The sequence below is a fragment of the Diabrotica virgifera genome, chromosome 1 (assembly GCF_917563875.1).
Source record: "Diabrotica virgifera virgifera chromosome 1, PGI_DIABVI_V3a".
NCBI classification, from domain to species: Eukaryota; Metazoa; Arthropoda; class Insecta; order Coleoptera; family Chrysomelidae; genus Diabrotica; species Diabrotica virgifera.
In genome coordinates this window covers 293,962,373-293,979,596 of record NC_065443.1, presented here as the reverse complement: position 1 = coordinate 293,979,596, position 17,224 = coordinate 293,962,373, and the positions used below count along the sequence as shown (strand labels likewise).

General features: G+C 31.3%; 1 protein-coding gene across 1 annotated transcript in view; it reads right to left on the bottom strand.

Moving 5' to 3' along the window:
• Nucleotides 1-17,224, bottom strand: part of LOC114324227 (nipped-B-like protein A) — a 73,577-nt gene that overhangs the window by 17,722 nt on the left and 38,631 nt on the right. The window contains exons 8-10 of the mRNA XM_028272011.2: nt 14,014-14,469; nt 11,354-11,878; nt 3,457-4,104 (exon numbers count right to left, since the gene is read on the bottom strand). Of these exons, the coding sequence (XP_028127812.2) occupies nt 3,457-4,104; nt 11,354-11,878; nt 14,014-14,469 (1,629 nt within the window). The remainder of the gene's footprint in view (nt 1-3,456; nt 4,105-11,353; nt 11,879-14,013; nt 14,470-17,224) is intronic.

Genomic DNA, 17,224 nt, shown 5'->3' with positions numbered 1-17,224 from the left:
TACGTTTGTGTTACAGAAGTCGCATTTAGTAATTTTTGTAAAGGGGGCCCCATTTCCTATTCTGCGGGGGGGGCAACGGAGTTTGTTACGCCACTGATGTTGGGTGCACATAGATGAAAATACCATATCACGCGTGCAACAGTTCGTTGAAAACCAGCCTATCCACCAAACGAACATCGTTAAAGATTGTTTTAGTTTGTTAAAGCTTGTTTTGAAGATTGTTTTATCCTTTTGTGAGTCAATTCATTCAGAAAGGTACTTTAAGCTTTTACAAGAATAATGTATAACTTTGCATGAAGATGAAAGATTCGAAGAACGAAACGTCATTTTCGTCAGCAAGAGGGCGGCCCTGTGTATTTTGGTTTAAAAGTTCGTGCTTTCCTAAACCAGCATAATTCTTTCAGCCTATCCTTTTGCTGGATAATTGGGTAGAAGTGGAAACGAACCGTGGCCTCCAAGGTCGACAGGTGACGACCAATAATTCAATCAAATTGTGTTTTAACTAGGAAAGTTTTGGGGTAGTTCTGTTTTCTTTCATTTTATACGTATTTTCGGCTTCTGAATCCGAATATGAGGTTTGGGGACAAAATTTCGTGACGGAACATTGAGTAAATCGCAAAAAAACGAAAAATCTCTTCTTCTTCCCGATTTTTTGCTGAAATCTCAAAATTTATTAACTTTTAGTAAATGGTTTTTAACAGAAATTAAAGTACTTAAAATTCTCTACAGATATCAGTATCTACTTTTTTATTCAGACGAACCTTTCGGTCTAAAATGCAGGTTGAAAATTGCCAATTTAACGGTTTCTGCAAAATCCACATTTTATACCGGGTGCCCACATAAATTTTTTTCCCCATTTTAACTGCCTATAACTTTAAACGGCTTAAGATAGAAAAATGCGGTTTTCGCTGAAATGTTTTATTTTAGTAAAAGTTTTGTCTGAATGGATTGAATTTTTTATATTGCGTTCAAATACGAAAAGAAAAATGGCGGATTTTTGAAAAAAAAACGTTGTTGACTTTTTTTTAATGGAACACCCAGTATATTTTTTGTAAATTCAAAGAAAAATTATTCACCTATCCAGCGATATAAAGTTTTTCAAAATCGGTTGTCAAATCACTGAGTAATTAATTTTTAAAATGAGCGGTGCAACGTGGATATCACATACCTAAATAACATAACCAAGCAAAATGACATTATGTTATGTGATTTCCACATTGCATCTCTCATTTTAAAAAATATTTTCTCAGTTATTTGACAACCGATTTTAAAACATTTATATGTTTTTTCAACCGATATAATTACTCAGTGATTTGACAACCGATTTTGAAAAACTTTATATCGCTGGATAGGTGAATGATCTTTCTTTCAATTAACAAAAAAATATACTGAGTCTTTCATTAAAAAAAAGTCAACAACGTTTTTTTCAAAAATCCGCCATTTTTATTTTCGTAATTGAAAGCAATATAAAAAATTCAATCCATTCAGACAAAATTTTTACTAAAATAAAATATTTCAGCGAAAACAGCATATTTCTATCTTAAGCCGTTTAGAAGTTATAGGCAGTTAAAATGGGGGAAAATATAGGTAGACACCCGGTATTTCAAAATTTTATTTGTTATTAGAATGCTGTCATTTGATAAATTTACATCCTCCATCCTATGGAGGATGCTGATATCCTAATTATCACAACAGCTCTTGAGATATCACCGTCAAATAAACATGTGACAGTGGTGGGGGAAGATATCGACCTTCTGGTCATTTTGATTGACCTGTGAAGTCCTAACACAAAAAATGTATTTTTCCTGAAACCAGAAAAAGGAAAGGTTTCACAAATCTTCTACGATCCTCATCTGGCTGCTGAAAAAATCCTAATGGACCATATATCATTCCTACATAAGATAAGTGGTTGTGATACTACTTCTGCATTGTTTAATCGGGGTAAACTGAAATTTCTTAAAGTCCTGCAGAAGAACACAGTCTTGCAACCAACCATTGAGGCTTTTAAAGACCCTAAGTACCCTTTCAGACTAAGACACTGGTGTCTGACATTAGTGTCCGCCACCGGCAATTGTTTTAAATGAACGACTACAGATAAGCCACTTTCGAGTGTCTGGCTGATTTTAGTGGCTCAACAATGCTTTGCTGCAATTGAACACCGGTGGCGGGCACCGGTGTGAGACATCAGTGCCTTAATGTGAAAGGGTACTAATGCACATCAGTATGAGATTGCCACAGCAGGAAACATGTTTCTCATGGCTCTATATAGAAAAAAAAAAGAGACCAGTCTGAACGATTTGAGATACATACAATACGTATGTTTTCAACCAACGTTTTCTCATAACCCCCTACCGAATTTGCTGCACGAGACCATTCACTTAGAGTTTACTATCAGGTACAGCAATGGTTATCTTTATATCAAGCCACACCTGACGAGCAACAAAAAGATCCAAGTGAGTGTGGTTGGAAAATACCTACTAGTGGTCTCATGCCGGTGCCAATCACTTTGGACTCTGCACCAAACTCATTACTACGGTATATTTCTGGTAAATGTAAAAAAAGCTGCCAACGTAATTGTGGATGCAGGAAGGCGGGCCTCCATTGTTCCCCAATTCGCACATCATGTGAAGGACTGTGTGACAACGTTGAGCCCCCGGAAGATAGCTTTGATATAGACGTAGAAGAGACTGTGTAGTTGACGGTGCCATCTCAAGCGCTGTTGTGATAATTAGGATATCAGCATCCTCCACAGGAGGGAGGATGTAAATTTATCAAATGACAGCATTCTAATAAAAAATAAAGTTTTGAAATGTAAAAAGTGGGCTTTGTAGAGACCGTTAATAATTGGCAATTTTCTACTTGCACTTTAGATCGAAAGGTTCGTCTCAAAAAAAAGAAAATAGCCATATTTGTAGAGAATTTTAAGTACTTTAATTTCTAAGAGACCATCTACCAAAAGTTAACAGGTTTCGAGATTTAAGCAAAAAAAGCGGAAAAAAGCAGATATGTTTCGCTTTTTCGCGATTTACCCAATGTTCCATCACGAATTTTTTCCGCAAACTTCATATTCGGATTCAGCAGCACAAAATACATAATATATAATGAAAGAAATTAAAACTACCCAAAAACTTTTTCACTAGGGGGCTCGTAGAGTATAAATTGACTGAATTACAATGGATTTGAAGATCCCACAATGTTCGCTCGAATTATTAATTGTATCGAAAAACGTTGTTTGAAGTGTCTTGAGGTGAACGGTGAACATTTTGTACACTTATTGTAAATAGTTGTTTCTGCCTTATAAGGAAATACAACGTTTTTTAAAAACAAAGTTTCCTAAATGTGTTTTCTTTTCAAAAATATTTTTGCAAATTCTCCAGTTAATTATGACCACCCCTGTATAATATACTTCAGTTATTTTAAAATAAGAAAACAAAAAATAAAATATAACAAACTTACTGCTAGTTCTCCCGACACTTCTGGATCTTTAAAATCAAAATACTTCAGCAGGAGTCCAACAATCAACAAAGATCTTTTGATTACAGCTTTACATATCGCATATTCTTCGGTGGGCATGCCAACACCTTCCCAAGTTTTGTATCCCAGCAGGTAATTATAGAACTTATTAAAGCAGTCTCTGATGGTCTCATACTTGTGAGTAATTTTGTTGCAAATCGCTGCTAAACAAGACAAGCAGCTGTTAACTATGGTTCTGTCGTACCGTAGAAGCAGCTTCATGATCTGTTCTTCTAGCTGTGCTAGGAATACCTCGCTCGGATTTTCTGATAAAGGAACTACTAATTCTAGAATAGCAATAACGCTTCCTATGATCCCATTATCATTGGCAGATGTCTCTTGTAATTCCAAGTAACGGTGAAACTTGCTGACATGTCGGACTAGAAGCTTAGGTTTTATTTTGGCAAAAATATGTAGAGTTTTTAAGACAGCTGCAAGTCTTTCAGATGATTCGTTGTTGTGTTGGTTAGGATTACGAAGGGTAGGTTCCATCAGGAAATCGACAATTTGGCGGGAAGCTCGTAAAATTTCGTTAGGATGATCAGTTTTTGATTTCGAGGAATTATATTTGTCTTTTGTCGGTTCCAATAACTGTAATAGAAAAAAAATGATAGCGATTTGGAAAAAAAATAAGCATCTAAATACTATTAACATGCTCATGCACATAACCTCAAGTAGTGGTACATTACAATCTATTGACCATTACTTCTGATGATGACAATTTTGTCGAAAAAGCAAATAATAAAAAATAAGGAAATAATAATAGTTATTTATGTACCAAGTCAGTAAAGTTACTCTTTGTCGAACGAGTCTGATATTATGAGCAGAGCGAGCGTTAGCGAGCGAGGTGAATAACAGACGAGTTCGATAAAGAGTCTTTACTGACGTGGTGCATACAAAATTTTATCACCAATCATAAAAAATATTAACACTTACTTAATTACATCCTAATGAAAAAAGAGTGTGTGTACTTGGTACGCACGTAAGACGTTATACTTCTATTATTAAAATTTCAACGAAATAAATATATTTTAAACTATTTAATCGTATTTTTATTTAAATATTAAACTAATTTTAACACTAAAAATAAAATACCAACAATTAAAATTACCGTTAATAGTTACGTTATTGTTTATGAAGTGTATCATTCCGCAGTTACTTTTCCCTTGATGAATAGTAGAAAATCTAAATAAATATATTTTCTAACAAATTATCATTAATATCTGTCACCGTCCTATATATAATCGAATTAGCAAAAACGTCATTTCATAATATATTTGCATTAATACAAAACTTAAAAGATTTAAGAATTTTATTAATTTTAGACGGCATAAAAATTTCGTATGACAGTGACAGTAATGACGATGACAGAATGCTTTTGCATGATGGCCGATTTCGATGTTTAATCGATAGTTGTTCAAGTGATCAATATTGAATAAGTACCTAATTACTAAATCTGTAAAGTTTCAATTTATGCTTTATGAATATAATTGCAAAATACTAAAGAATTTCACTTTCTGACATAAATTTAATTAATAATAACGTAAATTTTGTACAATATTTTTAATAATTACAGTAAATAAATTTTAAGTTCACTCAAATAAACAATCGATTACTGCCATCGACCGCTTACATTCAATTTCAGTTTATTTTGATTAATCGCGGCAGGTAAAGTAAAATTCTTCTTTCAGTACAATAAAGTGTTACTTTACTGCCGCAAATGGCGTCAAATGAGTACAATAATGAGTGACTTTAGTGAAGGTTGGCGATAAAAACATTTTTACACCCTTTGACATACTACACTGCGAGTCAGAGAAAACGGGCACCCCACAAAATAGGTCATTTTTGATGACTCGAATCTCCTAAACCTGTTATCCAATTTAAGTGATTTTTTCAGTATGTTATAGCCTTATTATTTAGCAATATCATAGTAATAATATTGTTGCCAAACAGGTTACTCTGGGCTAATTAGCAAAATTCATGGAAGAGTTATTTACCAGCAATTTTATTGCTGGAATCGAATTATAAGATCATATATATTAATAATATAGGTATTCTCCTTTTCATGAACATTTTTCAGTGCGTCACAAATTATAGAAAAAAAGGTAAGTCCGTGATAATACACATTTATGACATTTATTCTAACGTGACATTTTAGTTAAATCTGACAGTTGTCAAATTTTATTTTCAATTTGGAATAAAACCAAATCAATTGTGTCTATTGCATTTATAAAATGGTATTTTCTTTCATTTGTATAGTCTTATAAATTGTACAGATTATATTGATAATATTATTATTTTATTTAATAAATAATTCTTTTTTGATTATGGCGCCATCTATCGACAACTAGAATAATCACCGAACTAGAATAATTACCGAAGTATTCCCAGACGTGCCTTTTTTTCTGTCACATACAATTTAATGCGTTAGAGAGAAATCGAAAAACTGTGACGCACTGAAAGATGATCATGAGAAAAAGAATATGCAAAGTCCGCACATAGTGTGCTACTTTTTTATAAACAAAATGGCGCCGACAAATCGTATTTTTTTCAATTAATGCTCTATAACTCCGAAGATTTTAACTTTACAACAAAAACAACCAAATAAAAATTCACCGCAATTAAATTCTGCATAGAGATATGTTTTTTACGATTTGCTCCGACGAAATTTTTCCTCGGAAAATGCGGGTTTTCCTAACAAAAACTATAATTTTCAAATAAAGTTTTAGGTAAGTAATTATTAATCAATAATTAAATAACTTAGTGACATCAAAGATTTTTTGGTATAGATTGTAATTCCAGAAGCCAGTGAAAAGTAAACGAATATTTTAGCAAAAATTCAATTGTTAATTAACAATTTACGATCGCAATAATAACCAAAATAATCATGATATATTGATCAAACTTATAAAGATTATAAAAATGAGATGCTTGTTTAATATTTTATTGACAAAATACAAATTTTTCTTTTTTTTGCATAATCTTTAAATTTTGAAAAAAAAATAGTTATAATACGTTGGTCTAATTAGTAAAGTACAAAGAAAGGTTATTTACCAGCAATTTTATTGCTTTCATCGAATTATAAGATCTTATATATTCTTAATATAGGTATACAAAGTCCACAGATAGTGTGCTACTTTTTTTATAAACAAAATGGCGCCGACAAATCGTATTTTTTTAAATTATTGCTCTATAACTCCGAAGATTTTAACTTTACACCAAAAATACTAAAATAAAAATTCACCCCAATTTAATTCTACATAGAGGCATGTTTTTCCCGATTTGTTGCGACGAAAATTTTCCTCGGAAAATGTGGGTTTTCCCAACAAAATCTCGAATTTTCAAATAAATTTTTTGGGCCAGTAATTATTTATCAATAATTATATAGCTTGGTGAAATAAAAGCTTTCTTGGTATAGATTATAAATTCAGAAGCCGGTTAAAATGAAACGAATATTTTAGCAACAATTCAATTGTTAATTAACAATTTACAGTCGCAATAACAACCAAAATAATCATGAGACATTGATCAAACTTAGAAAGGTTATAAAGGTGTGATGCCTATTTAATATTTTGTCGACAAAATATAAATTTTTCATTTTTTTGCATAATCTTTAAATGTTTAAAAAAAATTGTTATAATCAAATTAACATTTCTTAGAAATTGTTTATTATATTCTAATTTTAAAAAATACTTTAAATGCTTATTTCATAGGTTTTGAAAATGAAAGCTTTAAAAAAAATTTCTAACCATTTGCAAAAAAGTTAGGAAACAGCAAAATAAATATACGATATCTCCATTGTTTATAATTTGTTTTAATTGTTTCAAAGCTTAAAAGTGAGTCTATGGTACAATCTAATTACTCACAAAGAATGTCAAAAATTAGTTCAATGGTTATATTTTAATCAAAGATTAAAAATACTTTTTTTGTAATTTTTAGCGCGAAAGTAGGCGTGATACAAAGCCGGAGATAAAATGTTCACTCGAAGCGACTGACATGCTTCAACTCGCGCGAGTTGTGTATGTGGGCGGGTAGCTACGGTACTGTATTATTCTACTTTCGCGCGTGTAAATTACAAAAAAATATATTTATAATCTTTAATTAAAATATAACCATTAAGCTGATAATCGATATTGTTTTATAAATAATTAGCTTGTACTTTAAACTCACTTCTACGCTTTGAAAGAATTAAAAAAAATTATTAACACCGTAGTAATCGTATGTTTACTTTGCTGTTTCATAACTTTTTTGCAAATGGTTACAAAAAAGTTTTAAAGCATTCATTTTCAAGATATTTGAAATGCGCATTTTAGTTATTTTTTAAAATTATAATATAGTAAAAACTTTCTGAGAAACGTTAATTTGTTTATAACTATTTTTTTTTAACATTTAAAGATTATGCAAAAAAATAAAAAATTTATATTTTGTCGACAAAATGTTAAATAGGCATCTAATCTTTATAAGATTTCAAAGTTTGATCAGTGCATCATAATTATTTTGGTTATTATTGCGACCGTAAATTATTAATTAACAATTAAATTGTTGCTAAAATATTCGTTTAATTTTTACCAACTTCTGGAACTATAATCTAAACCAAGAAGGCTTTTAAGTCACCAAATTATTTAATTATTGGTAAATAATTACTTATCTAAAACTTTATTTGAAAATTAAAGATTTTGTTGGGAAAACCCGCATTTTCCGAGAAAAATTTTCGTCGGATTAGATCGGGAGGAACACGTCTCTATCCAGAATTTAATCACGGTGAATTTTTATTTGAGTGTTTTTGTTGTAAAGTTAAAATCTTCGGAGTTCTAGAGCAATAATTGAAAAAAACACGATTTTCGGGCGCCATTTTGTTTATAAAAAAAGTAGCACACTATCTGAGGACTTTGCATACCTATATTATTAATATATAGGATCTTATAATTCGATTCCAGCAATAAAATTGCTGGTAAATAACTTTTCCCAAAAATGGCCTATTCTCCGGTAATCAGCCCAGACTAGTATATTGTTATTGTATACGGGGTGTACCACACCCTGTGGAATATTCTAGCATTTATAAAATACTTAAATTAAAACAAAACTATAACCTCAGGTTTTCTCAACATTCTGTTTTGTTATTCATTTACTCATGTTTGATAATAAAAAAGTTAGGTACTTTAACAACTAGACATGTTCTTCATAAATACAGGGTATTTCTAAATACGTGCAACAAACTTTAAGGGATAATTCTGCATGAAAAAGAATGTGTGTGTACTTTGTACGCACGTAAGAAGTTATACTTCTATTATATGATTATATGATTATAAACGAAATTAATATACTTTTTATTTATATTTTATTTAAATATTAAATTAATTTATACTTACTACTTCTCAAAAATTTTTATTAAAACAGTGCCAAAAAACACATTAAAAATGCCACAAATGATTTCTGAACATTAATTGTCGGAAAAATGTTTAACTAAATACGTATTTTCTGAAAATAAAATTATATAATAAATATACTTACAATCATAAAATGTATAAAAAAAATAAAAAAATAAAAGTTTCTATTGGGATTCGAACCAACTTACCACGCGGCTGGTATTTGCGTTGTATTGGGATTCGCCCGCATTAAAACTTCGCCACAGAGGCAGCTTGTCATTATGTGCGAAGATCGTCTAACTAAACAGATTAACCTTTTGACATTTTTAACTTATGTAAATCAAATTATTTTGATTTTGAATTGAAATGATTTAGAATTGAAAAAATACAACAAAACATAGAGTAATAAGACAATATATTAGGTGAATATTAAGGTGTAAAATAAAAGTATTACATACTACTTATGTATTTTGGTAGGTTCAAGGTAGGTATCGGAGCCCGTATAACGACTAATAAATTTCGCAATCACTTGCGTCGTGCAAAGTGGCTATGTTCAAATATCATAACAAAATTTGATCAACTATTTATAAAACACTTACCAGTGAAAGATTCTTTAGCTTTGAATAAGCGAGATCTGCGGCACTCATACTAGGCACAGTTTGATGAGCTTTCACATTGTCATGCAACAATCATCTCTTCTATGTAAATAAGTCCAAAAATATAATATGAAAACTATTTAAAAAGGCAGTATAACCATTAACTAACTTTTTGTTTGTTGTTTCTCTTCCTACAAATTTTAAAACGCAACAAGCATACATTATAACCAAACCATGCACAGTCCCACAGCTGTGCCACAGCTGCCATATTGGATAATTTTTGTCATGTCATTTGAACATCCAATCAGAACAAAGTTATAATGCGCATGCGCCCGGTCGCTAGGTTTTCCCATATAAACTTTCACCGTCATTACGCCCGTAAAGAAGTATAACTTCAAAAATAATGACTGTTCGCTTTATAAGAGCCCCAAACGCTTCGTTTCCGAGATAGGGGATGTTGAACATTTTCTTACAAACTGACGATTTACTTATTGCTCTATAACCGGTTGAGATATGCAAATAAAATTTGGTAGGTTTTAAGAGATAGTTATTGCGCAGTTCTTGACATACAATTAAGAATTTTATATTCGCTATTGGCGTGTATACGAGTAATAAATACATACATACCCGTATGCACGCCAATGGTGAATATAAAATTCTTAATTATTGTATGTCAAGAAATGCGCAATAACTATCTCTTAAAACCTACCAAATTCCATTTGAATATCTCCACCGGGATTTAGAGCAATAAATAAACCGTCAATTTGAAAGAAAAAATGCAACATCCCATATCTTGGAAACGAAGAATTTGCTGACATATGTTTATAAAGCTAACGGTCATCATCTTTTCATGCAGAATTACCCCTTAAAGTTTGTGTCACTTATTTAGAAACACCCTGTATTGATGAAGAACATGGCTAGTTGTTAAAGTACCTAACTTTTTTAATTGTCCAATATAAGCGAATGAATAAAAAAAAACAGAATGTTAAGAAAACCTGAGCCTATAGTTGGGCTTAAATTTCAGTATTTTATAAATGCTGGAATATTTCACAGGGTGTAGTAAACTTTAAGAAAAAAACACAGTTTGATTGGTACACCCGGTAAACAATGACAATTTACCTGTTTAGAAACAATATTATTACAGCGATTAAAAGAAATAATTTCAATTTTAATAAAATAAAATACTTGAGGAGATACAATAATTTAACCATTAAATTGTTAATAACAAATTATCTGACGGGTACCACAAAGTATTAGGTCTGGATCCCGCGTATGAAAAAAAGTTGAATAATAGCAAGCTGAAAATTTGTTAATAGCTTAAGGGTGTCTAGTAGGACAAAAACTTTGATATATGGGAACACTGGAACAGGGGAAGTTTTAATTGTGGAACAGGTTAAAAATTTGGAACGGTCAGACCACGAAAACGGCACATTTATTTTGTCCGACAGAACAGACTCAAACTCTCAGAACAGAGATTAAACTCTCATGCAAAAATCAGACTCCTATTTTTCACCAAATGGGCGTTTTAATAAGTCCAACACGAAGAACATGTCAAATGACAGGAATTATGACAGGTGATAAATAGCAGTCTGATTTTTGCACGAGAGTTTAATCTCTGTTCGGAGAGTTTGGGTCTGTTCTGTCGGAGAAAATAAATGTGCCGTTTTCGTGGTCTGACCGTTCCAAATTTTTAACCTGTTCCACAATTAAAACTGCCAATATTCCAGTGTTCCCATATATCAAAGTTAAGTTACCATATATCAAAAAAACGTTAAGGTGCCGAGGGAACAAGGTACTAGGAAGGAGGGTTACATAGTCAACCCTCCTCCTGGCTCCTACACATAAGTAAAAAAATTATTAAAAATTAGATTGACTTACCTCGACTAATATTTGTTCAAAGTTTTCTAATCCCGTTTCTTTTGAAGCAATAACAATATCAATAATGCTGGTAACCTTTTTGAACAGTTTTGAACCCGAGGCACAAGTAAACCACATATTTTGGAACATTTTTAACACCAGTTCTTTAACACTTTCTTCATCGTTGATCCTTCGAATTATTTTTACGCAAATTTCTGTATTTTTCTCAAAATCGGGATAATCTAGGCAAATATCGTTTAAAATCTTGATCACACGTTTTCTGATGCTTATTCCTGTATCTAATATTCGAGCGGATATCATTTCATAGTATTTGGTTATTAACTCTGGTTTGTCCAAGATAAACTTTGCTAATAGATCTATGACAGCTTCTCTTACTGAAGAAGAGGGATCGACGAAAGACTGGCTTATCATCAATTGCGTATCGTTCCCTTCCAGAACCGTTGGATCCGTTTTAATGATCGTGCTAAGACATTTTAAGCCTTTGGTTCTTAGAACATTCGAAGCATCTTTTAGAACGATCAAAATCTGAAAATAACAATTGACTAAAATGTATGAAATAACAGTCATAACAAAAGAATAGGTTCCCAAACACAAGCGTTAATGGAAAAGATGAGAACAATGCAAATTAAGAGGAGCAAAGAACACCATGAACTTAATGAGATAGGTAAATACAAAAATATATTAGAACAAATCCAACAAACGGTTGATGATAACGAGAGCCTTAAAGTTCTAAAGAGAAAATTAACAAATAAGAAATAATGAAATTTAAGGGTAGAGATGGAAACAACAGAGATGAATTAGTAAGGGTAATAGAAGACTTCTATGCAGAAATATATAACAGCCAACAAAACCATGGTGAGCAACTAACAGAAAATTTCAGGAAAAAGATTAGTCAACCAAGGATCAACAGACGAAATTAGGAAAGCATTGTTTGAAGACAATTAAAATACATAAAGCTCCGGGTGAAGATAATATAGTTATAAAAGCCCTAAAAATTGTATTAGACAGATTTTATACGTATACGAGCAAGAAATCCAGCTCCAAACTCAATTGCAGAATTAAGAATTGCTGCACAGGAAGAATGGAATCGACTTCCGCACAGTAGCGGATCCAGGGGGGGCACGGGGGCACGTGCCCCCCCCCCCCCAGACGGATCAAAAATACACTAGATAGAATAGATTTTATCGGGGTACATTCCAGACTCCTTGAGTTTGTACCCTATGTGTCCCCCCCTAATCGATTTTCTGGATCCGCCCCTGCTTCCGCAAGAAAGCATCCAAGATATTCTGCGGAGAATGCCTAGAAGGATGCAGGCAATCATTAGAGCTAGAGGAGGAAATACTAGGTACTAAATTGTTATAATGTTGCCGTAAAAAATTGTTCTATTGTCGTTATTGTTTCTTTTTCTAAATAAATGTTATAAGCAAAATCAGACTATTTCTTTATTTCTCTACAAATTAGTTGTGACTCTGCAATATGCAAGTAACTTGACAATAAATATACGTAGGACAGTTCAGTTCAACTTACCAAAAATAAAATATGCAGTTATTGTTGTCTGTGAGTGTATAACAAACTCCAATCTCAACAAACTGGTATATATTATTACAATGACATACGATAAATATCATTAGAATATAAATATTTTTCCTTTATTCCGCGACGACGAGCTGGCCAAATACCCAAGTAGGTGGAGGCCAATAAACTATAGAAGAAGAAGAAGAATATACCTAAATATAACCATAAACGGAACCATATAGTTAAACTCTGTGACGTCACGGGTCGTTTGAACTATTTTAAAATACAGAAGACTTTAAATTTGTACTTCTAAGTTATTAAGAGTTGTTGAAGCGTGAAATTTTCAAAATCATATTTTTATACAAAACTGAACATTATTAATAACATAATAAAAAAAATGTGCAAGTTCCCTATTGGTTGCAGGAAGCTCAAGACTGACAGAACTGGAAAGAAATTAGGGGAGGCCTATGTTCAACTTTGGACGCAGAAGGCTAGATAATGATGATATGAATAGATAATGATGAAAAAATATAAACGGCTGTAATACGAATACTAATAGAAATAATATCAGTATTTGAAAAAATTTGTGAACTGAATGTATTGTGACATGATTATGTCACCCGACTGTTTTCAGCTACTGGTCTATTTATTATAATTTAACAGACCTTTTTTTGTTTACTGAATTTGTTTGTGAATGCTTTTAAAAGGGGGGCATTTTTAACAGGTACACACCTCGATATTTCTTTTTCATTCTAGAAAATGCTTATTTGATATTTATGTAAATAACCCTTTGATTGTTATTCTAGAATAAGATGAATTCTTTTCATAATAATCTTTCTTATTCTGAAACATTGTAATAATGTATAAATAGGGGTTTTTGGAATTAGAGTTGTGAATTTCAATACGTCGGTGTACTTTGATATGTATCGGGTGCGGTCTACTGTTGAATTTGTAATTATGTAGATAAAGTATTAGATTTAGTGTAATAAATAAATTAGATATCGTAGTTTGTAAAATAAAAGATATAAATTCAGTGTTTTTCATTTGTTTAGAGGTAAGTTATTAAAAATAAATAAAGTCAACTAAAACTAAACATTAGTGCCTAAAAGATCATACAAAAGTCAGTTTTGTAACAGTATACTTACCGCATTGAAATACTGGTCAAAGCTTTGGGAAAAATATCTCTTGGAAGCTAAGAGCGCAACAACCATTTTTGCGCTGTTATAGTCAAGTTGACATTCATACGCTTGATGTTCGAACTCTGGAGAAAGCACCTCTTGGATTTTTTCTAAAAGAAACTTCTCCATTTCCGCGATTCGCATTATTTCTGGATCTTTCTCTGGGACGTTTTCCTTATCCTTAGACTTACTCTTTGTTTTGGAACTACTTTTGGACTTGTAGTTACGTTTTTTATTACCACTTTCTTCTTTGTGGTCCAACACCAGTTGAGACTTTCTGGTTGCGAGATCTTTGTGCCACTGAACTAAGTAAAATAATCTGGCATTTTTGTAGATACCATTCTGTCGACCATTTACGCCCAGAAATTCCAGTAGAAGGCTTTGCAAAAATTTGTCATCGTTACGAAGTATGTCGACTTCAATCTGAAATTTATTATACAGGGTTGCGAGAAAGTCTGGTAACACGGTATTTAGTGGTAATTACATTTATGTCAAATCTTCCGTTTTTCTGAAAATCTAACGAACTTGCTTATTTCAAATGGAACACCCTATAGACCAGGACTAATCTGTAAAAAAACGTGTATTTTTGGATGTGAGAGGAGGCATTCGGATGTTTGCAGATAAAGTTAGGTGACACCTTCAGTAATAATAATTGACTTATGCTCCTTCTCAAATATACCCGGATCATTAAAATATTAAAATAATTATACAATAATAATAATTAATAAAAAACAAAAAAATTAAAATATTTAAAAATTTCGAAAAATATCGATTTTTTTCTGCTTTATTTACTTATAACTTTAAAACGATTCGTTTTGGAACAAAGTCGTAGAGAAATAAAATAAAAATAATTAAATTTTGTATGATATACGACTGGTCAAAAATGTCTTAGGTTATTATCTTTTCTGCAATATAGCAATAAATACAAAATAAGGTGTCAAAATACGCCTGTTGTTATTCACTGTTTCTTAACCACTTTTGTGGCACTTAGAACCTTAGTAATTCGCTTAGAAAATTCTTATAACTTACTTAAACGGTCTACTAAATTTAATTAAAATCGACCTAATAGATTTTGCATAATACATTTGCAATAAAAATGTTTTAAAAAAGTTCAAATTTGAACTTTGATCAAAAAAATTTGAACTTTTTTAAAATCTTTCTGAACAAGTGAAATTTTTTTACATATAAAGAGATGCTCTACCTATCTAATACACTTTACAGAATTAAAATCGGACTATTTAAGGGGCCTCAGCAACGTTTTAAAATTATAAACAATTTTTTGGCTTATAAACAAATAGCTTTGTTTAACAATAAAGAAATTAATTTTTAGCAATGCAAATAATTAACACCGGTATAATTTGACTTGAGCTTTCAAACGCTGTCAGCAAAATTGCTATTTTATTTTTTAATCAAAAGTTATTCCCGTTAAAAAATTGCAATTTTCGATTTTTTGAAAGTTCCACCGCGTTATCTCGAAAACTATATACTACGAAAAAACTTGTGAGAACATTTTTTGCTTAGAATTACCCAAGAAATACAAAAAAATGTTTTATTTTGTGAAAAATCGATGTTATGTAATTCCTCAAGTTCTTTGTTTATAACAATCTTATCGACATCCGGATCAACTGTTACCCAAAAAAATTCGTGTTCTACGGGTCAATATACATAAAAAAAGAATGTGTGTGTACTTTGTACGCACGTAAGAAGTTATTCTTCTATTATATAATTTTAACGAAGTAAATATACTTAACAGGTTATTTGTAGTCTATTTAAATATTAAACTAAATTTCTTATCTACCACTTTCAAAAAATTTTTATTAAAACAACAAAAATAAAAAAAAATGAATCGTCCAGGATTGGAACCCGGGACCTTTCGATCTCTGAGCGAACGCTCAACAACTAGACCACCGAGTCTCCTGTAATTGACACGTAAGTTTCGGATATAATTACACAACACGGTGAGAAATAGATTGAGTGGTATCGTGCATATTTTATTATCTTACTAAAGAAGAAGGGAAATTCAAAGACACAAAAATTATAATAAATAATACATTTACTAAAAACACTAATATATTCTTTTAATGACTTATTTGCGCTGATACAGATACTATCTTGAAAGATTAGAAACGAACTACATACTTTCTGTGTGCGCATGCGCGCAGATTTATGAAAAATTTTACTCTTAATCGCGCCTAAAGCAGAATAACTTCAAAAACCTTTTAAACCACCTTTTTTAAATTGCGCAAGTTGTATTATTAATATTAATGTTAATAAATGAAATATAAATATTTTGACCTTTCACAATTTGACAATTCACTTTTAACTGCAGTGCCTTAAAATTTTTAAAGCACTGGTGCTTTAAAGTAGCATTTTTAACGCTCCTATGGAGTGCTATAAATTGCATTTTTAACACGTTTATAGAAAAATATATTTAAAAACACTAATATAGCCTTTCCACACCTTTTCTGGACTGATACATACATAAATTAAAACATTTAGTAACGAACTCCACACTGTCTGTGTGCGCATGCGCGCAGATTAATAAAATTTCACCCTCAATCGCGCCTAAAGAAGTATAACTTCAAAAACTTGGGTAAGTCCATCTAAATAAAGGAGCCCGTAGCACCCCCTCCTAGACATAGCACTAATTTGTTTATAAGCCAAAAACTGTTTATAAATTTAAAACATTGCTGAGGCTGCTTAAATAATCCGATTTCAATTCTGTAAAGTGCATTAGATATGTGGAGTGCTTCTTTATATGTAAAAAATTGACAAATCTTTGAATGTTCTAGTTTTTGTTGTGCAAGATTTAAAAAAAAATTATTTTTTAAAAAAAGTTTAGATTGCAAAATTATTATGCAAAATTTAGTAAGTCAATTTTAATGAAATTTGGTGGACGGTTTTAGCACATTACAAAAATTTTCTAAGCGAAATAGGAAGGTTCTAAGTGTAACCTAAGTGATGGAAAAATATTGAATAAGGACAGGCTTGTTATGCCCCCTTATTTTATATTTATGGCTATTTTGTAGCAAGGGTGTTAAATTAAGACATTTTTAACCAATCGTATCTGTTAGAAAATTTAATGATCTTGGTTTTATTCCTATACGACTTTGTTCCAAAATGAATCGTTTTAAAGTTATAAGCAACGAAGGTAGGAAAAAAACGAAATTTTTTGAAA